This window comes from Arvicanthis niloticus, chromosome 3, assembly GCF_011762505.2.
Source record: "Arvicanthis niloticus isolate mArvNil1 chromosome 3, mArvNil1.pat.X, whole genome shotgun sequence".
In the NCBI taxonomy this organism is placed as follows: Eukaryota; Metazoa; Chordata; class Mammalia; order Rodentia; family Muridae; genus Arvicanthis; species Arvicanthis niloticus.
Genome location: NC_047660.1, coordinates 2,500,877 through 2,524,980, shown reverse-complemented (window position 1 = coordinate 2,524,980; position 24,104 = coordinate 2,500,877). Strand labels below are relative to the sequence as shown.

Below are 24,104 nucleotides of genomic sequence, written 5' to 3'. Positions count from 1 at the left end.
TCCTACCTCATCCTAAGTGGTAATATTATAGTCATGTGTTATTACACCTGGCCTGGACCTGGCTGTCCTTGCCTGTCCATTGCAGCACCCCCAGATGCCCCTCACAGTTCCCAGATATTAGCAAACAATGCCTGAGTGGACTGCCCAGCAGTAGATCACAGCCTGTGTGGTATGAGGGACCTTGGGAAGAGCTCCCAAGAGGAGCTTGTTGAAGCGCCGATCAGACAGGGCATCTTGTAGTTGACTGAAATAGGCTCAGTGGAGGATATTAGTAAAAGCTTGTTTCAGAGAAGTGTAGCATCTGTTTTCATTTCTGCTTTTGGAGGCTTTGCTCCTCGGTTCCTTTGCTTCAGCTGTCTTCCTCTTGGACTTAAAATATTGAGTATGTCACAATTTCCAGTCCGATAGGAAATAGATTTTGTTCAAACAGAAATAAAAGTGTGACTAACTTTAGGATTTGATGATGGGAGATCTCGTGCGAGTCAACTCAGACTCAGGTGACAGCAGAGCAGATCACCTAGCAGCAGGGGAAGTGGAAGTGTAGTTGTAGTCAAGATTCGCTTCCTGTTCTTGTTTATTGTTGGAAAGTTGCACCTGATGAAAGATTTTTAGATTCAGATCATTGTATTGTTCTAAGAAAAAAATTTCAAAATCCTAACCACGTCTTGGTAACCATAGCAAGATACACAACACTCAAAAATAATCTCATACCTATTTTAGGAAGGAATTGAGTTTTTATGTATGTCGCACATTGAGTTCTGAAGTAGATATAGTCTTCTGTTCTCTGAGCTGAGAGGAGGACAGGCCTGTGGCAGTTCTGAGGGGTCAGGCATGGGGCAGGCCTGCATGGGCTGTCAGCAGGCAAGCGACAACACAGTGCATCTGGCTGAGAGAGCAGGACACCCTAGAGACCACAAGGCATGAGGCAACTCAAGGCCCTTCTTCCTAATCAAATTTCACCATGTACTTAATATTTAACACCAAGTGGGACATAAGCTGAGGTTCTGAGGGTGACCTATCATGACTTCTGTGGCTGATATTTAAGTTACATTAAGTAGACACATATATTTGTTATTTAAAGAAATGAGACCAAGGATCAGTTTGTCAATCAGTACTAACGACAACATAGAGAAAATATATGGAGTAACATTATAAAATGAATATTAAGTTAATTCTATTTGAGGAAAAAATTGGTAGAATTTACCTTTTTTCTTAAGATTTCTGTTTTTATTTTGGTGGCATAGTACTGTTATGGGGATGAAACCCAGGGCTTTGTGCATTTGAGGTAAACTTAAAAAATCGCAATCAATCTCTCTCTCTCTCTCTCTCTCTCTCTCTCTCTCTCTCTCTCTCTCTCTCTCTCTCTCTGTGTGTGTGTCTGTCCACATGTGTATGTATTCAGGCATGTACATGGCGGCCAGTGAAGAGCCCCAGCCTTGTTTGTGAGTTGCAGCTCACCTTTCTCATGTGGCTCTTGAGTTGAGCAAGCGCTGGAGAGCCAGTACAAGAGACCTGCCTTTTGTTAGTGCAGCTCAGCAGAGACAGCAGGATGAAACACTCAGTTCTCTTGGTGGTTCGTGGTGTTTCTCATGTATAGTGTCAGGAGACCATTTCTGGAGGCAGGCCTGGATCTCCCCCTGGAGTCCTTTCAGTGATTGTATAAGAGCCCAATTCTGGGCACTGAATCTTTTTCTATACAAAGTACTTAGAGAGGTTTCCATTCTGCATAACTGAACACTGTTATATTTCACTTCATAGATGTGTGTGCAGAGCAGTATGTCCAGATCCGAAGAGAGAGAGTGTGTGTGTGTGTGTGTGTGTGTGTGTGTGTGTGTGTGTGTGTGTGAGAGAGAGAGAGAGAGAGAGAGAGAGAGAGAGACAGAGACAGAGAGAGACAAAGAAGGAGACAGAGTGGGGGAGAGACACATGGGGGGAGGGAAGGGGAGAGAGAGACAGAGACTGATTGAGGCTGTTCATATTCCGTTGTGAATTTCTGGTATACCTTTTCTTTGCTGGTGACTTTGTCCCCACCACCTACCTCTTCCTAGGACTTAGTGAAGATCTGTTGTGATCTTGGAATGAATGTGGCCACTGTGTATTCTTCCTTACATGATTTGGTTTCCTGCAGCTCAGTGATTAGATCTCTTTCTCTTCCCCATCTTCATGTGCTTCCCTTTCTCTTTCTCTCTCCTTTTTCAACTATCCCTGTGTTTCAGCTTCCATTCTTGCTGTCACAAGAACTGTGGGAAAGTGTCAGAGACTATATTTAGCTTAGTTTAGAATTTTATTACAAAAAATGTTAAACATATGGAGAGTGTAGTACATTGCTAGCTTTTTGTCCACCATACAACTTCAAATAAGTTGATAGTGAGAATTTGTCGTGTTTTTCTCTTATCTCTTTGCTTCCTAAATCCTGTGTACCAAGGCTTGCAGTGCCTCTTAACCATGAGTCTGTATCAGATTTACCAGTCTGGGACTCTCCAGACACTGAGTGCGTAAGGACAGAAGTAGTCATGTGCTGTGTGTTTCAGCGGAGTCTGGGACAGACTGAGGACTGCTTCAGTCTCTTGTCACCTGTTAGGTGTGTAGCTTTAACTGAATTTGCACAGCTGGGCTTTAGACAAAATAGTTTCCAGTCCACTCCATGGCCTTTCTAGGACTTTACCTATTGAGGGCGGGAAAATAGGCAATGCATGCTTGTGCTTGTGGTGACAGCTTCCATCTGCCTTTCCGAGGGCACTCCAGGGTTGAGGAGTGGAATAGAGCTGCTCTCAGGAACTCATGAGAATATGACTCTTTAGAAGATGATTCTGGCTTTTGTAATCTCTACTGAGTTTCACTCTGATAGACTGCCCCCCCCCCCAAAAAAAAAAACCTGCATGGGAAAAGTCATTCTTACACAGTACAGAACCCAGAAATAAATCTTCTCACACTCTGAGAAAACGGAAAGATAAGAAGCCAATCAAAACTTACAAGTTTTTGTTTTGAATTGACTGTAGTAGTTCCCACGTGGGACAAAAAGTAATGTGACTCTCAGCTTAGGGGTAGCTTGTAGGTTATTTGTGTAAGAAGACTTTGAGATTGTGTTATTAACAAGAAAAGGGCCAAGATACCTAAAAAAGCAATAATAATGAAAAGCAGCACACAGGCATGCCAGTGAAGATCGGGCTTCGGTGTTGTGCGGAAAATAAACAGTTGGAATTGAACTCAATGGTGTCATGTGTTTCCTGCCATGGTGTCCTCGAGTTCCTGACAACTGCCATCTGCAGAGGTTCTCTGAATTTGAGTTTGTGTGATCAGAAATAAGTGTGTAAATACTTACATCCCCTTGGCATGTGTGGAAGAGAGTGCAAGCGCTAGTGCTGTTCTTATGCTGACAACAGGAAAGGAGAGGAAGCCCAGCCTTGTGACTTCGTCTTCCAATTTGGTATGTTTGGCATGAGTAATAGTTGAGTGCAAAGCATGTTTTAGTCACCTGTTGCTGCCTGAGGTGTGGTGACATGCAGTAGTATGAGCTTCATATCTGGCAGGTTGTGATAAGCCTGTAGCCACAGTGTGATAACTTGTAGGCGTCATGTTTTTTGAGCATTTTCTGTGTTAAATGGCCTGTTCTCAGAACCTCCCAGAACAGAGCAGTAAAGGTCAGGGTCTCAGCCCAGTAACTTTTAATGTTTTAGCTGAAGGTTATAAGAATTAACTAATAATTGCTCATACACTAGAAGATGATGGCTGGACAGACTTTCATATTAGGCATCTCTTAGTCACTGACAAGAGAACTGAGGTTCAGAACTGACTCAGTACTGCACAGAGTTGGATAGGTTTGCTAGTGCTGGCTAGAAGCTTTAGGTGTACACACTAGCATGATACTTTCTTTGTTTTAAAATACCATACATCAAGTTCCAATTATGTGTCATAGACTGGAAAAGTTAAAACATGTTGAAGAAAGGAAGATGGGTGATTTAGAGCATTCAACCAAGAATTAAAGGAAGGGCTTTGATTTGGATGCAAGAATTAAACAGTGTAGAGAAAGCAGAATAATGCAGCCAGTGAGAACCAAGGATGTTTGCTCTCCAGATGGGCTCAGAAGGTGCATCCTGAGCAGGCAGGATAAGGTTGGAAGGACTTTGACAGTGGGAGATGTTCTTGACCATGGGGAACTTTTTGTCAGTCTTGGAGCATGGAATTATGGCTCATTGGGAATGAGCCTAAGGGGAGAGCATGTTTGTACACCAGAGCCGAACAGTGACCATATGTTAGTGTCCTTATCTGTTAGTGTTTTTTCCTTCTGTCCAAGCAGGTTAAACAGAATTACGCAGAGTAGGCTAGCTTGTGTTATAGTAACAAGTGCACCTGGAGTCCCAGGGCTTAAGTGAACAGGTAGATCTCTTGCACCTGTACAACACAGGTAGATAGGGCCTGAGTGGGAGTCCTGTCCTTACTCAGGACCTTCTCTGTGGCAAGGTAGAAATGGTTGGAAGAGCAAGTCTCACTCATGTCTCATACATAAGTCACAAGTGACAGGTCACTTTCCCTGACCTCATAGGCCAGCAGTAGTCACACACACCACAGGGCACACATGCAAGGGCACTGGAGGTGTCTCTTTTAAGGTTCTCTGAGGGACATGTGACTCTTTGTTTATGGAGCAGGTGTAGTGTGGGTGTAAGAACCCCAGAGCTTGAGCTGACTCCCGACTGACTGAGGCTCTGGGCAAGTTCCCCACTTCCTTGGGCAGGCTAGCTTTGTAATGAGGAGGCCAGGGGTGCTTAGTAAGTTAAGATTTAGGCCAAGGGTGTAAATCAGTGGTGCATTTACCTAGTGTGCTTGAGGTCCTAGTTTCCATCTCAGCACCTGCACCTCCACCCCAGACTCCTCAGTGGAGCCTGAAGAAGCAAAAAGTTCTTAGAGCGATCTTCTGTGCAATAGTTGGTAGGTTAGATGGCTATTGGTGCAGACATCTGGCTTTCTGGATGCCATCTTAAAGAAAGCCAGAGTTTCTGACTGTAGCTGAGGGCTCAGATGAAAACGGCAGTAGTAATATAGGGTGCAACAATCAGCTTGTGGGTGTGAGTGTGATGTGGCACTCTGAAGGATGAGCAGAGGAGAACATTCAACTCTGATGACAGAGGAAGGGAATTGGGTGCAGGTGATGAGGACAGCAGAGATGAGCGTTGTAGAGAAACTACGATTGTTCTTGGAAATGGAGTGAGGTTCAGATAAGGTGATGGAGGAAGGTCCTTAGCACAGAAAGCCACAGGAAGTAGAAGCCTGGGGCCTCGAGAGAGACAGGAACTGACTACAGTGGTTCCTGATGAGCATGTTCAGTAGGCAGGAGCTCCATCCTCCATGTGGCCTGGGTGTCTGGTCTCAGCATGTGAGGTGAGGAGTGCAGTACACACAGTGACTGTGTAGATTGACTGGATGCGTGGTAAGATGGTGTGAGGTAAATGATGAAGCACTCATTCCTAGTTGTAGGCTTTGCTACAAAATGTCCATTGCTGTCAGTTGTAGCACCCTCAGAAGTCTGGCCGACCCTCAATTCTTGTTTCTCATTCTTTACTCAAACACTCAACCAGCAGATTTTTTTTTTTTTTTTTTTTTTTTTTTTTTAGCTTTGCAGAAAATGACAAATTATAGCATGCTGAGAAGTTACCAAAATAGATAGTTTTAAGGGCTAATTTAAGGTGTGTGTTTCCCTTTTTATAGTTGCATACTGCCTTTCCTGGCTGTTGGGACCATCACTTTTGCCTTCTAATATACTAGACTATTTCCAAGCAGACTGGTCGTACTTCTACTGGTCTGTAGTTTTGTGGTTGATTTGTTGTTTTATGAGCTCTGGCTCTCCACACGGCTAGTTTAACCTGAAGGATCTTCTAGTATATGTATATCATTGGTCATTCGAGTCATTTCTTGTCATTGAGAAATTAAGAACTTGAGATTTCAATGGGCATTACAGTCTTAGTAATAATACAAAGTGTATACTGTTTAGTTAAGTGATGGTTAACTTTGTGCCTTCACTGTGCCAGGTTTTGTGGGCACAGGGCCCAGGTCTTCCTGCAGCACACAGCCTGCAGACCTCTGACCTCCCTGGGGTGAGTTGCCCTGTTGAGGAGTTTTGTAGTTCGCTGACCTAACATGGCAGGAAAGCCTCTCATGTCTGTATTTATTGTACATGATCAGTGGCTTCATGGCTAGTCAGTGGGATTAAGGCTGTCCTCCCAATCTTGCCTCTGATTGACTAGTTGCCTTTTCTGGATTTAGTGTGAACAAGCATGTCTGCTCATCATGTTCACAGAATTGTGGAAACCAAGAATGTGTAAATAAATGCAATTTACTTTAGAAATTTTTGAGTTCTTCAAAGTATAGCCCGTGCTGTTTTTGTCTGTTACTGTCCTAAACTATCACTTAAGCTATCATATATATACACATACATACATATATATGTATATGTGTGGACACACACGAATGAATGAGTTACAGACAGTTGTAAGCTGCCATGTGTGTGCTGGGGATTGAATTTGGGTTCTCTAGAAGAGCAGCCAGTGCCCATAGCCACTAATTCATCTCTCCAGCCCCACACTTGACAGTTAAACTGAGTAGCTTTGAGAATTTTTAAATTAGCTGAATAATCCTTTTAGAAATAAAAAAGAGATTATAAAAGAGGAATTGGAATTGGATTAGCTGAATAGCTATCCATTTTCCTAGATGACTTTTTTTTTTTATAACTCCGTGTTATTTAAAGCTTATCATGCTTATGTAGCAAATACTCAGTTTTACTCAGTTTTGATGTCCAGGAGTTAAGTGCAAGGCCACTTCTTTGTTGTCACAGAGTACACAAGTTAATCAGTCAGCACTGCCCTTAGGCACCACGCCTTCCTGAGGTGAAGGGAATCTGCTCCCTGAAGCCGAGGTGAGGAGGGCACGCCCAGGTCACGTGTGAACAATTGTCTGGGAATGGATGTGAGCACTGAAGGTCTCTGAATGGGGAGTTGATAGACCCGTAGAATTGAAAACACTGAAGAGTTGAAGATAGGCTCACTGGTCATGACTTTGCCAGAGCCTCTGGAGGGAGAGGATGGGAAGCTTAACACACAGTGTGTTGCACTCTGGTTTGCAGGATCACAGACTCGGCCTGATTACCGTGGTTATCAGTTGTGAGGCAGAGCAAGTGGGTGTGTGTGATGATCTGCACTCCATTTTCACAGAACTATAGAACTGGCTTGCCTTAAGGGCTGGGAAAGTAAGGAATCTGTTTCTGATTTTCACTAGTGGTCTCTTTCTAGAGATCTGGCTTAGCCTAGGTGACTCTGTGCCTCTCTGACGAAATGTAGTATTTCGGTCTTTCTGCCCTCATTTGGGAAGTTCATAGATGGGTAAGGAACGGCAGCAAGAGCCAAACATGCACCTTCTCCGTCAGATCACCCATGTGTTGTCAGTGGCTTTAATTCTGTGAAATTAACCTAGTTCAGATCTTACTGTACACAGTCAAGTTACAGTAGTGGGGATTAGGCTCACTTCACACTAGGTGTCATAGCAGACACCTGTAACCTCAGCACTCAGGAGGCTAACACAGGACATTGTATTTTTCTTTTAAGTAGGGGCTTGCTATAATATGTATATAACCCTAGTACAGGCTAGCCTCCGACTCTCAGTAATTTTCCTGCCTTAGCCTCCCAAGTGTTGGGGTTACAAGTATGTGCCTGAGGAAGATCTTTACTTAAACATTTGCCTGGGATACAAAGTGAGTTACAGGCCAACCTTGGGCTATATATAATGAGACTCTTGTCTCAAAAGACAAAGCAGATTAGTTTTGCTAAATTGAAATATTTCCTGGGCATATAGCTCAATAAAAATTGAAATTATGGTTCATGGTATAGTGTTTTATTTCTTCATGATCATCTAAATTGGTATCATTGTCAAGTAAGATATTGTACTGGGGAAATTTCAGGGCTGGGGCAAAGCAAATTTGAGCAGGCAAACAGTGCTTAGGAACTTAGGAAGTCCATGCTGCCCATATTAGAGTATTTTATGAGCAGGTGTGTGACATTACAGAGAATCCCAGCAGGACATGGTGCACACCTCTAGTTCCATCACTAGGGAGGCAGGAGGCTCATACATTGGTCTAAGGCTAGCCTGTCTACATAGAGAATTCCAGGCCTGCTAGACTAACATAGCTAGACTCTGTCTCAAAAGGGGAAAAAGGTTTTTTAGAGATAGCCCAGTGGTTAAGAGCACTAGCTGCTCTTCCGGAGGATCTATGTTTGATTTTCAGCACCTCCGTGATGGCACACAACCATCTGTAACTCTAGTAGTCCCAGGGGATCTGAAGCCTCTTCTGGCTTCTGCAGTCATTGTTCGTTCACATGTGGTACACTGACTTGCATGCAGGCAAACATAAAATAAAATTTAAAAAAGGTTTTTAAAAAAGGAAAAATTCCTGAAAACTACTAATTTATAAATTGTGCACTTACTTCCTGGTCTATGTATGCGAGTGTGGCAGCTGTAACTGTGATCCTCATTCCAATTCTCTTAACCTAATCCTCAGCTGTGTGGATACCAGCTACTGCCAGCCTGAACAGAAGTCCCCTCCAGACGCAAGGAAACAAAGCGTGTGTGCATATTTTCTGTTCCTAAGAAGAAGGTAGCACACGGGCATGTTTTCATTGGATGTCTGTATGGGAAGCCCCTGTCGTGTTTCCGAGCAGTGGTCCTGGCTGCTCAGGGAAGGGCTTGGTGCTTCTGTCAGCTCAGTTATCACCAACATTTCTACCATTGCCCTTCAAATCTATCTTCCATTAATTATACTTGGAATGTCTGCTGGTAGTTGATAGTCTCATATTACTAATACTCTTGTTAGATCCTGTTCTTTATCTCACAAAATGTTTCTTAAAACAGTTGTCTCAGAACAAACCAAACAAAAACATATTACTAAGGAGACAAAATCTAAAATTGAAAGAGGTGTAAATTAAGAAATATTTTCCATATATTACAGTATTAACATTTTTACACTGGCAGTATACAGTGCAGTCAGTCTTCTTTCTTTTGCCAAACTATTGGCAACACAGAGTAATTTCACAGAGCAATTTCACAGAGCATTTCTTTTTACATTGAGACTTGTTACGATAGCCTTCCTTTATATATATTATATTTCATTTATGAACTAGAACTTGTTTTTGTTGTTCCCTTGATCTGGTCTGGATCTCAGTGTGTTGGCTGATGGGGTGGCAGTGGGAATTCGTGCCCAGAGAGGACAACTGGAAGGCATCCTGGTTGGGAGTGGAACAGTGGGTGGGCAGCGCCCATCCCGTGGCATGCTGTGCAGTGAAGTCCGGGCACCTTTACCTTCCATTGGAGGCCTTGGAGTGGATCATCATCTGCGACTCCGTCATTTCCCGTGAATTCTCCTCGGGGGCGGACCTCACTGCACTGGAGATGGACACGCTCACCTGACGTCTGAGCATCCTCATGACCTTCCTCTTGTACCCTTTACATGCGAAGAAGTAGATGAAAGGGTCCATGCAGCAGTTGAAATTCATCAGGCACACGGTGAAGTGCAGAGAGATCTGGAAGGAGTATCTCGCCCCGCACTCCAGGGCTCCAGGGGAACAGAGTATCTTTATCATGTGCTGAATGATGGCCACGTGGTAGGGTGTGAAGCACAGGATGAACACCGCGATGATGAGGATGATTGTGTTGAGAGCCTTTTTGTTCACGCCAGATTTCTCCGTTAGTGGATTCTGCTTGGCAGTCCTGAAAAGTTTGCAGCAGATCTGAGAGTAGCACAGGAGAATTACGGCGAGAGGCAGCACGTAGCCCAGCAGGCAGGCTCCGAGCAGAATCCATGGCAGAGATGCTGTCCCTTCAAAGTTGGGATATTCCATGCAAGTGGTCTTGTCTCCCTCCTGCTTAGACATAGGGTTGAGGAGCAGTGGCAGTGTTTGAGCAAAGACCAGAATCCAGACAAATATGCAAACACCCTTTGCATATTCAATTCTTTTAATCTTATTGTAGCGCAGAGGGTGCACCACAGCAAAAAAGCGGTCTATGCTCAAGCAAGTCATGAAGTTCACACCTGCGTACGTGTTGATATAGAACACCAGAGCAGTTATCCGGCACAGGGCATCACTGATCCTCCAATCAAAGCCCAGCGCATAGTAGACTATCCGAGTGGGTAGAGCTGTGGTAAACAGGATGTCGGAGATCACCAAGTTCATTGAGTAGAGAGTGGTCGAGTTGATTTTTTTTCTGTTTTGAACAATGACAACCAGGGCCAGCAGGTTTCCCAGCAGCCCCGTGATGAAGACCAGGCTGTAGTGCAGAGGCATCAGTACCCTGGCTGTGCTGTGGTGAGCGTAAAGATCACAGCTGTTGCCCTGAGAAGTTGCCAGTGCTGTAGTAAAGTTGTTGGCCATTTCTGTATCCAGCAGTGGTCACAGGTACTAGGAGGAAAGCAAGTAGGGACTATTTAGCTAAAACTATTTAACTCAGCAGTGCAGTCATTTATACATCTACTTTAAAATTTTCAGTGAGCACATCCCCTCTGGGATAAACTGAGAACAAGATTTATGTGCTTACTTTTACAGCTAGTGGCTTTGGCAGAACTCGGGCAAAGGAAATAGAACCCTTTAAATAGGTCAAGTGTGTTTTGTAACCCCGGGGAGCTCACTAACTTCAGACAGAAATCCCCCTTTTTCTGAATCATGGTGTGGTTAAGAATAAAATCATGTGAAGTTCCCCACATTTTAGACAGTCATTAAACTTGGCTTTTAAGTTGAATTTAGGTTGAGTTTTTTTTTTTTTTTCTTCCAAAATGCATATCACTGCTAGGAAATGAAACATGTAGTGAAATATGAACAGTATCTGATCTGTGTTAACGTAAAAGGATAAGAAATAATCTTAGGTCATGTTAGGAACTGAAAGTTAAGCTCTCTTACAAAAAAGAAATAGTATTCATAACTAAAATGAAAAAAAGGAGAAAAACAAATGTAGGGTGTATAACTATAACACCAGCTGCCCTGGAGGTGAAGGCAGGGACATCGCAAGTTTGAGGACGGCTTGGCTGTCTCAGTGAGACCCTTTCTCAAAATGGAAAAAAAAGTCAGGTTCAAAGGGACTTTGAGTCTGCTTCAGCAGTAGCATACTTCTCTTTCATATGTGACATTGAGTGTGTGTGGTGCAGGCACTCAAGCTGCTTCAAATAAAAAATTTTTAACTGGGCACACAGTATGTGTTGACCCTAGTAAGAGTAGTGTAGTGTGGTGTTTTGTGTCTTGCCTCTCAGTAGTAAATAAATCTCCATGGCTGTGTAGTTAGTGTTTTTTTACTGTCTAGATTTTATTAGGTATCTGATGGCTACTCCAGTTTTCCAAAGCGCTGAACCAGTGTTCAGTGTATTAGTGCAGAATTTATGGAGCTGCTCCCTTGGCACACATTTGGATTATTTAAAGTTTTTTCTTGGTTGTAAATAATGCTAAGACTGATTTCAAGTCCTAAGTCGGAAATCTAAAAATTCTGACAGTAAAATTCCATATAAGAAAGTGAGAGAGTGACCATGAAAGTGGAGAAGCCGATCAATCAAATCTGTGATTATCTTAAAGAAACAAACGCACTTCTCTGGAGACTGTGTCCATCTATGTGGATGTCACTAATCTTGAGGGAGTCCTTTCAGTGTCTGTCGCTGCTGCTGTATCTTAAAGGGAAAGGACTCATCGATGATGATTGAGAGCACTGACTCCAGACCTACCTGTGTCTGGCACTAGAGGACTGGGTCTCTGTTCACTTCTGACAGAGAAAAGGGATGCTCACTGGTGCTGGGCTCTGCCTGTGGTATGGTGTGTTGACAGCTGAGTCCTCACAGTATACAAATAAAACCTAAGGCAAGACCAAACAAAGTGAGAGGAAGCATCTTGCTGTCTCAGAGAAGACCATAAAGGAAATGGACAGGCAGAAGGACACGATGAGGATGGAGAGTAGAAGATTTGAATGGATTCAACTTGCTGTTCAATCATTTTGACTACCAGTTTGGAGGAGTTTTTTTGTTTGTTTGTTTGGTTGGTTGGTTGGTTGGTTTGGTTTGTTTTTTTCTTTGTTTTTTTTTTTGTTTGTTTGTTTTTAAAATTCATCTGTATGTTGCTTAAAGAAAATATAATTCAAAGCAATTCAGAAAGGTTCAGAATAAAGCTGTGGGGAATACATACCACCTAAGTCCTGATAACAGGGTGGGCCACAATCAGAAAAGAAGGAAATTGAGGCAACCTTGATGCCAATAGGAATCTAGCCTTACTGCCAAAGTTGAGGATAGGTGTCAGGCTGTGATACACACCTTTGATCTCAGTACTCGGGAGGCAGAGGCAGGCAGATCTTTGGGTTCAAAGTCATCCTGGTCTCCAGATGAGTTCCAGGACAGCCAAAGCTATAAAGAGAGTCCCTGTTTCAAAAAGCAACCCCTACCCCAAAAAACTCTACAAAGGACATAAAGGATGTGTCTGTGCTGTCATAATTATAGGACAGTGATTATCGTTTACAGGAGAAACTCACACGTCTATAATCATAATGAGCAATCATGTGTTTTTGAATATCCTAGATAAGAAAACCTGGGCACTGAAAACTTGCTCAACATGATTCAAGAGTTAGTAGACTGTGAGCTGAAGACATAAGCATGTCTCAAACCCAGCCATCATAAGGCATCCAGAAAGTTAGTATGAGTAGATCACATGGCCTGAGGACAGCACAACTATAAACCAATGACAAAGCAACAAAAAGTGAATTTGGAAATGAAAAATATATGTATAAGAAAACTTTGACTTAAAGAAGATACCATATCAGAAATTTTTGACATGCTTAAAATAAAAAGAAAGACTGAAAATAGATGTTTGCTATACCACTTAAGAAGTCTGGGAGGAGCCTGATTTGTCCAGCAAAAACAGAAGTAAACAAAAAGTCAGGTGTGAAATTAATGAAATGAAAATGTGCAGGGAAGCTGCCTGCTCACCAAAAGCCTGTGTTAAGGAGGCAAGGGTAGACACAGGACGAGTGTCGTAGACAGTTCTTGGCACTGAGGAGCAGACACCAACAGCTCTGACAGATACTTTTCTAACTTCTGTGAGAATTTTTCCTCCTGAAAAATTTTACTTTCTACTTTTGAGGAGTTTTTCATAGCAAATTCGTGAAGTGTGATCTCAAACATTGGTGTGTGTGGGTTGGGAGGTGGAGTTGCAGCATCTCCATGTTAACCATTACTGTAAAGATGAAGAAAGCCATCTTAACACAAGAGAGGGAAGCGCAGCTGTTGTGTGTCAGCTTGCAGATGATGCTTGGGTGAGTCCATGAACTGTGTCTTAGCATCTGGTACAGCTAAAAATGGGAGTGGTTTCAAATAACTCAGGTATGGGAATATCCCACCCAGTGTTGGCAGCAACAGGAAGATGCAAATGTGTGAACAGCTCAGATTCTTTCAGCAGATGACTTGTAGGGCGTTGTATGGTTTAGCTGTGCTATGGCATGTGAAAGTGACAAAGCAAGACTGTTTCTTGACTGGAAGTATGTTAAGGAAAGCTGATTGCATGACATGGTACTCTGAGGGAAAGTGAACACAAAGATGTGTGCAGACAAACACACAGAACGATGCCTGCTTGGATATTATATGTGCCAACAGATAATACTGTATGGGTGATTGGGGACTTGTATCCATACAGCTTAAATTCGGAACATTGAACATAGATCGATCGATTGGAGGAAGAGGTGTTATTTTCTTCTTCTTGCAAGTGCGTCATCACCCAGTGTTCTTCACAGCCTACTCACGTTTGTGCACTTGCTTACGCTGCCTACCTACCTTTAAACTGTGTCTGGGAAGGACCTCACATGGGCCTGAGAAGTTAAAGATCATGTTGGGTCCTTCTCTGTGGTGCTGCCTCCAGTCCATTGAGGAGCAGCTGTCTCATGAGCCCTTAAAGAACTGAGAGATTGTGGTTTCAGAGTACAGACAGCATGACATGTGTGGTTAGCTTCCCCAGGGTAGATGAGGCAACCTTCCCAAGAGCAGGGGAAGCCAGTCCCAAGCGAGGCTGGGACAGGGATCTTGACTGACCACAGTCCGGCCAGAGCCAGCCAAAGACAGCACTTTTAGAATATGGACATGTAAACAGGATAGGTCAGAAAGTGCCTTCGGTAAAGCAGATGGAGATGGTTTGAAAATAGGCTCCTTTTAGATACTTAGCAGCTTCTGGGGATTGAGTGTACATTCTCCTCAGTTCATGTCTGTCTTCCCTGTGCTCTCAATGCTGTCATTTCAGTACACTTTATTATCTCCACATTAAGAGGAAAGTCCTTTCACATCCTTGGCTGCTGTTACCCAATTCCTAAGGCAACAAATCTCAATTTATTATATGCCCTCAGACTTAGAATTTGTTCTTTCCTTTAATCATCTTCTGGATTACTCTCATGAGGCCTAAGTTAGCTTCATACTTTTAGCAAACAGTACTCTTAGTGTTTTTAGTCTACATATGCTGGATCCCAGGAATGCAGAAATGAGAGGGTCTAGAGCTGAAGAGATAGACAGACGGTGTGGGGAATGTTGTGTGGCTCTTGTGAGGTCCTGACTCAGCACTGCTGGTTGTATTTCTTCTTGTGCACGCCAGTGTCCTGATTGCTTGTACTCAGTGTGTTTGTATGGATCTCAGTTTCTCCTTTTAATCATCCAAAGTATAACTTACATTTTTAATGCACTTTAATTATTTCTCATTTTAATTATTTTTAGACAGCAGCTTCTGACATGTTTAGAATATGTGTATAAGTGCACACACAAATATATGCCTATATACACTTGTGTGCCTGAGTTAAACCTGAAAGTGCTGTAATATGTCAGTGAACACACAGGGGAAAGCCCACAGAGCGTGTCTTAGTCTGTTTCTTTTAGAACACTAATATTTACAAGAATTACAGTTTCAGTGCAATGCTTTTGATAACATTGTACACTTGACTATGTTTTACACACTAAGGGACAGGAATCAAGATGCTGACATCTTTCCCCAGGAGCACAGACAGTAACTGGGCTACATGAAACAGAATTGTTCTTCAGGGTCAACCCTCATGAGAAGCAGGGCATTCGTGGCATTGTGTATCTATCGTTCAATTCTAGGCCCTCAAATATTAATCAGGTATCATTTCTACCTTCTCAGCATCTAACATATAGACTAAAAGCACTAAAAATAAGAAAATATAAAACGGTGGGGTCTACCCCCAAACTCCCACTCCCTGGGAAGCCATCTTGCCATTCTCTGATTTTCCTGCTAAGCTGCAGAAACAGTCTGCTCTGTGTCTGTGATCCCTCAGCTTCCCTGTTATCCTAACTTTGTCTCCCTTTTAATTTAAGACATCAACAATTCTCAGAATAAATGTTAGATTCCTTCCAATGTCTTCCCTGACATTCTTGAAAATAGTGTGTGTGTGTGTGTGTGTGTGTGTGTGTGTATGCATGTGTGTGCACACGTGTTTTTAAAATTTATTTTCTTGCCCATAGAGTTGCCAAAATTTCTTGAGATGTTATTTCATCTTTGCATAACCAGACATGTTGACATGAAGTGACAGTTTTCCTGTAGTCACAAAAGGAGAGGAAAAAATGTCCCCCTAAAACTCATTGATTAGTATTTAAGAAACTTGCCTAAGCTCTGATATAATTTATACTCAGAAAGAGCTTACCGAAGAACCAATGCAAAAGACTTTGGGCTTTTAAAGTTTTTGAAGTGTCACCATTTAACATTTATTCTGAGAATTGCCAATGCCTTAAATAAAGAAGGGAGACTCTGTTGTCTTCAGGGTTAACAATGTTTTGAGCTGGTCAGGTGTGACCTCAAGATGCGGTTGGATTGAGATATGCCTTAGGTGACTTGCCTTATGTGTGTGCCAAAGAGGAAGCTGTGCTTTGAAGAACAGCAACTAAGAGCATGGAAACACAGAGAGAAGTTCTGGGTGTGTTGTTGATTAATCTAACTCTTCCTCAGTTGCTGTTGGCTTCCTTTTGGCTATTTTCTTGAAGAAAGATAAGGTTGTGGAAGAATGCTTAGAGTTGGGAGAAATAAAATGAATGGAAAAGCAAAGGGAGCAGCTCACAGGGTGACTGAATACCAAAGACATTGTCCTCTGAGGGAAGGGGAGCAGCTCGGAGGGAGCTGAGGCTGTTTCGATGCCCTTGATAACAAACCTGAGGGAGAAGTCACCATTGCTCTTTCCCTCATTAGCTAGCATTTGTCAAGTGTGTGGACAGAGCTTCTTTGTTCCTCTTTAAACATCAACATCTGAGTTTAGCCCAGTGTCCACACCAGCAGCACCAGGTCAGCGTTTGTTCCTGCCCTGCTTTAGTTGACTGGACAGCTGCTGTGTGTGCTGCTTGTCTGTAAAATGGGCAGGTAGCAAGTGATAAGTCCAGCTTACCAAAGGTATACCTAATTCTATTGGCTGATTGTTCATTCCCATGTGCTGTCAATAATCAGAACATGCCACAGTGACCTAGTTGAGAAAATGTATTACTCAGTGCTTTCTTTAGCATGGGATCGGTTTTGAATCCTGTTTGATAGCTGTGTTTCTGTCTGTCCACTATTGTCTCATTTTCTCTTGTATCCTTCCCCTAAATTGAATAGATTGAGTTGATTTTATTTGGGGTACAGGTGACCATGGTCAGCTTTTTGAGGGAAGCTCACTTTCTCTGGCTGTTGGAAGTGGGGTGAGTCAGGGACCCTCAAGATGACAAGTGTCAGCTTTGTGACACTGAGCTGAGCCCATGAGATAGTCCATCTTTCATGCCAAAGTGCCGGACTCAGTGGGTGCTCAGTGAAGACCGGCTGCATTGGAGAGCTACCTGCTGGAGCTAATGGAGAGTGCATGGCGTCTGGGAGGGCGCTAGATGGGTGAAAACCCTCGCATGTGGAACTGGACATATTCTAGATAACTTTTCTGTCATTTTTCAGACTGTCTGTAATTATTTATTCTTCGTGTGGCTTTATCAAAGGTAATGATGTCGTGTGTAAGTTACTGTAAGAGTTAAAAGGAGGCCACTATCACATTCATCCACACAAGGAAGGCAAATGTGTGGATCTTACATGAGGGATCACTAGCTGCATAGTAGAAAGGCCTTGTAATGAAGGCATGTGTGCCTGATACTCTTTCTCTTAGAGTGCTTCTAGAAATAGCCCGCACTTTGTGCCCTTCCAGTTGAAGGGAGTTTCAGGCTTTAAGTTAAGCCTCCTTATTTTGTGGCTATGCTGAATTGAGAATGAGTTGAGTCATTTTCTCAGAATACTTCAAGATTGCATGGGAAGTCAGGGCTCTGTCCTTCCCCAACCAATGGGTCTTTTCCTGCAGCCCCTAACTCTGCCCTGTGCCCTGCACCCCACCCCCCATGTCTATGTCCTTATCTTCCTGTGTGCCTTTCTGTGACGATGCTGTCTGCAGTCCTTCCTCTCTTCTCTGTGCAGTGGCCTTAAGACCCCCTTAGCTGGTGCCCAGAGACCAAGGGCAGGCTGAAAGCTCAGCAGCACCTGTCCCTTGTAACACGCCTCCGCTCTTCCTCTGGTTCACTGCCATCTTCATCGACCCAGCTCCTGGCTCCAGCCAGAGCAATGCCGCTCTCTGTGTGGGTCTATCATTTAGAAATCTGTGACTCTCTTCCTTCCCTGCATCACAAACATGGCTTTTCACTAAAACTTCTTTGGAAAGCAGCTGCCCCAGGGAACTTCCTGACGTCTACTCCCCCCTTCCTCTCCCACTCCACTCCAGGAAGGCAGAGGGTATTGTTGAGATTGTGGCTGTGTCTCTTTCCTGTGCAGTTCTGAGGGTGAGGGTGTGTGAGGGCAGTTCTTACACCCCCAAAGATTGAAGAGAATGGCCAAATCTCAGCTCTTGAGTCCTGCTCTGTCAGGAGACAGCAAGCATGATGGGTAGTAATGGCTCCTAGTCAGACTCTGCCTTGGAGCACTCACAAACCCAAGGCAGGATGGCCTAAGTGGCTAAAGTCACAGCTGTAGCTGCTAAGTTTAAACTCAGCTCTTTGCCGCCAGAAAAATCACATTCAATACAGGACACATTATCCCTAGTTCCTGTTTCCACGACAGAGATAAGTAGAAGTGGGTGGAAGGCAAGTAAAAACAGGAAGGTATTTCAGAACTTTCGACATATACCTGCTCACTGGTGTCTGAGAAATGATGAGGACGATAGGTGGACTTAAATAAAGCCGTCATTAATGTATAGCATGTTTTAAGGTGAATACAGGAGAGTTCAGTATTTTGGGGTTTGTTTTGTTTTTAAGATAGGGTCTCCTGTGCTTCTGGCTACCCTCAAACTCACTGCTCTATGGTGGAAGCTGGTCTTGAGCGCCTGATCTTCCTGCCTCTACCTCCCAAGTCTTGTGATGAAGGAGTGTAATGCCATGTCTACCAAGCAAAGATTTTATAAATGAGTTTATTATTTTTAACAATATTTCAGCAACAAAGTATTTTGACTGCTATTTTCAGTGGAGAGCAATCGAAGCTCAGCAAAGCTTTGGCTGCTGGTCTACCTCATACTGTTTTAGGGCTATGTGGATGCCTAACAATACACTCTCTACCCTTGTTTAACTACCAGGACACCGGCCGAGTCTCTGTACCTCCACAGCATGCAGAGGACTCTGCATGTATGATCTAGTCTTGTAACCATGGCCAAGACGGCACGAACGGCCCAGGACAGACAGGAGGACATTGCCCATCTCCAGTATCTCACCTTTTACTATGACAAAGAAAAGGGCCTCCCTGTAAATATCTTCCTTTCTTGGTGTCTGCAGGTCAGGATTAGGAACCTTGCATATACATTTGACATCACAGACTGCTGTAGGCTGACCTATAGTAGCTCTGTAGTAAAAGTCTACTGTGCACGCTTGGAAGTCGTGGAGTGAGCTCAGTTGTCACAGAGTTTACTCTGCTAGGTGACTGATCACAACAGTAATTAACTCTAGGAAGCCGGCCAAAAGCTTACAAAAGGACTTATTACCACAGCCACCCACGTACCATACATGCCGGCGAGCGAGGCTGCTTTGTGGAACCGTGTGCCCTAGCAGTTTTAGGTTCACAAAGCACCATTAAGCCCCAGAGACAAACACTCTGAGATACTAGAAAGCACACCTAGAGTCTTGACATACACTGTTACAGAAAGCAGACATCTTCAGACAAGATCAAGAAAATAATTTGTAAGAAGTGATAGGCCAAGGAAACCTTGCTCTTAGAGTAACCCTTCTGTGGGCTGATAGGCAGAGTGGGAGTGGTGCACAGTGTTCCAGCACCTACTCTGAGAGAGTCAGAGAAGGACTTGGCAGAAACATTTCTCCCCACTTTCTGAATGAAGCAACCAAAGCCAGAAACCCTCAGCAACTTGCGTGGGGCCGAGCAGTTCTGAATGATGGAGCCTGGGTTTAAGAACTGAGTCCAAGCCCTCCCTTAATGTCACACTCTCCTATACTCTGGGATTCCCTTACCAGAGAGTACCACCACACCTTCGACGACCCCAGTTTTCTTTAAAGGAAGTCCCTTCATGGCTTATATTCTGTTAGACTTTTCTCTTAACTTTTGCTCTTAGCCTGGAGATTGAGTTTTTAATCGCTACATATAATCTTGTTTTACAGTTCTTTTTCAGAGTTTTAGAATATAAATGTGGAGGCTCACTTAGCATTACTGGTCACACAATAATAGAAACCAAATAACAGATTTTATTTTTCACTTAAAATAGTTGGTCTTTAGAATGATTTTGCTTCTGAGGCAGCAGAGCCCAGGCTGATCAGTCGTCTTTGTTGGTGGGAGGATAAATTGATAAAATATTTTCACACACTAGAAAATACTGTTCTGTATCTGATACTTTAGAAAATAAGCCCCTTAGCCCGGGAAGTCTGCTGCTTATAGTCTGTCCTGAAAAAAGTTATTATCAAAATATTTTTCTGTGCATAAGTGCATGCCAGGTAGTCAAGTGAAATGAATTTTTAAAAATTAGGCTAAATGGTTATATTGTATATAAACTGTATCCAATTCAGGGATGCTCTGTCTCGCACCATTGTTCCTTTCTCTTTATAACAAACAGTCCTGAGATGTTGATGTTATTGCTGGTATTTACCTGTATGGTGAGTTCACACCGAAGTTCATACAATAATTTTCCATTCATTGCTTCCATCTCAGGAGCTACTTTGAGCTGCCAGTAACCCCAAGGAAATCTAAACAGCTAGTTATTACATCTAGTTATTTAATATATTCTTTTTCCTTCACTTTTACCTTGAAAGTTAGGTTTTCAAAGTATTCCTTAACTTAAAGAGAAGAATTTCAGGTACTTACATATCAGAGGATGGCTAGGGCCTCCGTTGTGGCAGTCCGTGTTTGCCCAGACTGGAGTTAGCTAAGCTGGGCATGTTGCTTTAAGAGCGGCTGAGCAGGCGTCCTTTTATGGTGGTGCCTTTTTCCTGTCATCCTGTGACTGAGCATAGCTGTAATCAGTTAACCTCACATATGCTACATGCTTTTTTTCAAATGGGAAGTGAGACTTTTTTTTCTGATACTGATTTTAAAAAACTATTCAAAAGCCCCTTGGACTTTGTAAATTGCTGATATCTATGGAACTTAAAAAAAAAATTCCATAAAGATTTAAGTCTTAAAATTTTTTGAAGCAATAAACTTTTAAACAGAAAGAGGGAGAAGGGAGAGAGATAAGTATAGTTACTGGTGACTTTATGTTGATATTTTACATAAAGTTTAGGTTAAGAAAAAATGTCAAGTGTAATAGTGGTGTCTAGCTGGAAATATGGTGGTACCAGGAGTGTAGTGTAGAGTCTGAATCTGAACAGCTGTGTCAAAGATGGGTTTCTGTGGCTGTGGTGAGGGAGAAGGGCCTTCCTTGCATGTAAGTTACATTTTCAGTGTTGAGGACAACTGACGATTCAGTGACAGTGGACACAGAAAGATCAAGGACAGCTGAGACACACATTACTGATGAGTCTAGCCTCAGGTGCACAGTACCAGAGAGACCTGTTCTGGTCCCATGATGCTTTGAGCTCACTCCTTGAACCCAGCAGGTTCCATTCTGCATATAGTGCTCTGGGCAAGCCAGAGAGGTGGCTGTCATACCTGGGTGCTGCTTTTGGAAGGACAAGACTCACTTGTGCTAGGGGCTGTGTGTGGAGGACAGTGATTGCATGAACAGAAAGTGTGGCCCTCACAGGACTGCAGCCCCGCCTTCCTGCAGAGTGGGCCTTACCCTGCTTCTGTCACCTGTCCTTATTCTGGGGAATAGAAGATGGGTCAGAGGATGGGGGCTGCAGCAGATTTTCAAGCCAAACCCACAGACAGTTCTACCTTGTTTAAAATGGAATGTGCTTTAAAAGGAAAAAAAAGCACTTTGGTAAACTGGTTTATTTGGAGGGATTCTATAGAGAGAATTGAGTCATTTTGATAGGAAATTATAGCTTTATGCCCCCAGAGGTCTTAAAAGTTTTTCAAAATCGTATTTTATTTATTTTGCATGCGTGTTAGAGTGCTTGCACATGTGCCTATAGCATCTGTGCCAGGGCATACATAGATCAGAGAACAACTTTTAGGGACAGATTATTCTCCTCTGGATCCTAGGGATCGAAGGCCTGGTGACAGGTGACTGTCCACTTAGCCATCTTGGCAGCCTATCAGTGGTGGATGCCCTCTTGACCTAGGCTTCTGTAAAATTGCCTTTCAGTTGTACTGTTAAAGGTCTGCAAAGGAAAACCGAAGAGCAAGCACCAAGTCAGTGGAATTCTTGGGCATCCACTTTGTTCTGTATGAAATAAAGGCAAGTGAGAGCCAAGATAAGTCAACCTTGTGACAAGGATGCAAAGACTTTGTGATTTGATAGGTAAACTTGGCGTAACCTAGAACCAGTTCACTTAATACACCATTGAGGGCCCAGGATGTGGCGGAGAGTATTAGCATGTGCCAAGCCCTGGCTTATATACCTAGCACTACATATAAGCAAAATGGGATTGACACACACTAGGGATTTTCAGTTTGTTGAAAGGCCACCTTAGTGGGATACTTTTGGAAGGCCCAGCTAGTTAAATCAAGTTTTTTGGTAAGTAGGATCCATCATCTTTTTTTTTTTAAAGACAAGATGGCTGGCCCAGGATTCATAGAGATCAGCCTGCCTCTCCCTCCTGAGTACCAGGATTAAAGGCGTACACCTCCAAGACTGATGGATCTGCCCTCTTTTTGGTATAAGAAGTGTAAGAAGAAGAGCTAGAAGCCTGCAGATGCTGCGTGGGAGATAAAACACTGAGCTCGTGTTGTTGTTGAAGGTTACAGTGCTTTCTTTAGCAGTGGCCTACTATACCAGTGAACTCAGTGTCCCGTAGAAGGGAGGTGGACATCTGTGTACAGTGTTTTCTTTGTTTGCTCTCTCAAGTATGGTCATGAGTGTGTGTAGGTACTCAGTAACTAGTAATGATACTAAAGGAGTAAATCAATTATCTACTAACTGATTTTCTCTCTTCTGTGCTTCTAGCTCTTTGCTTAAGATAAGGCTCCCAGAAGTTAGCTGTTGATACTACCTAAAAGGTCACTGTGAATGATTGTTGACAGTGTAAAGAACAGATGTTGTCAGAAAATAAGGAAAAGGGAAAAACTGGTCAGTGACTAATAGCATTATGGTATTTTGTGACGCCTTGTGTATGTAGAAATAGCAACACAAAATTTCAGCAAAACAACCCAGATAGTCCTGGTTTAAAATGTGTGCCTTTGCACTGTTCCCACATGTGGTCTCCTGTTTAGTCATCACTTGAAATGATACAGTGATTAGCGTCTAAGGACTTTTTACATTTCTTCTCTTGCTGGATAAGGTACAGGCTGTGGGCACTAAAATTACTGTCATTTATTTTCTGGGAGGGTGGAGGTTATGTGGAATCGTGACCTCAAGCAAGAGCTGTGCTTCAGACTGTGTAGTAACATCATCTTTATGTTGCATCTGTTGATAGATGTAAAGAGAAGAGCTCCTGTGAGCTGAGAAGCTGCAGATGTGGCTGAGGGAGGGGGAGAGGACAAGGGAGCCCCAGTGCAACTGTTTAATTAAGCAGGGTTTTCTTATTTTTAAAATTTTTTTATTATTTTAATTTATGTGTCTGTGTGAGTGAATGTTATGTATGTGCAAGGGCCTGTAGAAGCCAGAAGAGGGTGTGTGATTGTTTGGAGCTGGAGTTACAAGCAGTCGTGAGACACCTGATGTTTGTGCTGAGGACTGAACTCTGGTCCTTGGGTAAGCAGCAAGCCCTCTTGGCACAGAGTCTGTCCCTGAGGGTTTGGTATTTCTCAGAGAATATCAGGCCATTGTCTTGTTATGTGTGTTGGATTTTCTGTTTGTTTTTGATTGATTGGTTGTTTGTTTTTGAGACAGGGTCTTAATATGTAGCCCTGGCTGCTTTCCAATTTACAGAGATTCTCCTGTTTCTGTCTCTTAAGTGCTGAGATAAAAGGTGTACCATCACACCTAGCCTTAACAAACCATATTCTGAGTACAGACATGATACTTTTCTTTAATCCTATTAAAAGTGATGAAATTGGGAAATATTTTTTTAATTATACATTTATATGTGAGTGTTCTGCTCACTTGTATACCTACCTGTACATGTGTGTTACAGATGGTTGTGAGCCACCACATGTGTGCTGGGAATCGAACCCAGGTTCTCTGTAAGAACAAGTGTTCTTAACTGCTGAACTCCCCCCCCCCCGTCTGTCTGTCTGTCTGTCTCTCTCTCTCTCTCTCTCTCTCTCTCTCTCTCTCTGTCTGTCTCTCTCTGTCTGTCTCTGTGTGTAATAAAAGGCTAAGTTCTGCTATGCTTTTATGCCATTTCTTTAACTTGTTATTGATCCTTTGTGAATCTCACACCGTGCACCAGGTCCCACTCCTGTCATCCCTTAATAACCTCCTTCTACCCTTGCAGACTCCGCTAAAAGAAAGTAAAGAATGGAGATAATGCAAAACAAACAAATCTGGCCCTGTCAGATGTAGTGTGTTCCAGATGTAGTGTGTCCAGATGTAGTGTGTCCCAGATGTAGTGTGTCCCAGATGTAGTGTGTCCCAGATGTAGT

The 24,104-nt window shown here is 43.0% G+C and overlaps 2 protein-coding genes across 3 annotated transcripts in view; one reads left to right on the top strand and one right to left on the bottom strand.

Moving 5' to 3' along the window:
• The window catches only part of Ubac2 (UBA domain containing 2), a 148,026-nt gene that overhangs the window by 58,204 nt on the left and 65,718 nt on the right, over nucleotides 1–24,104 (top strand). The gene's annotated exons all lie outside the window — the stretch shown is intronic.
• Nucleotides 2,266–20,491, bottom strand: Gpr183 (G protein-coupled receptor 183). Of its 2 annotated transcripts, XM_076930540.1 has the most exons (3): nucleotides 20,337–20,479; nucleotides 11,741–11,868; nucleotides 2,266–10,436 (listed from the first exon to the last, which is right to left on the bottom strand). In XM_076930540.1, the coding sequence occupies exon 3, from the start codon at nucleotides 10,407–10,409 to the stop codon at nucleotides 9,336–9,338; it is 1,074 nt and encodes a 357-aa protein (XP_076786655.1). In that variant the 5' UTR covers nucleotides 10,410–10,436; nucleotides 11,741–11,868; nucleotides 20,337–20,479; the 3' UTR covers nucleotides 2,266–9,335. The 2 variants fall into 2 exon arrangements, with proteins under 2 accessions (XP_076786655.1, XP_034354702.1); XM_034498811.2 differs by lacking the exon at nucleotides 11,741–11,868 and having other exon boundaries at nucleotides 20,337–20,491.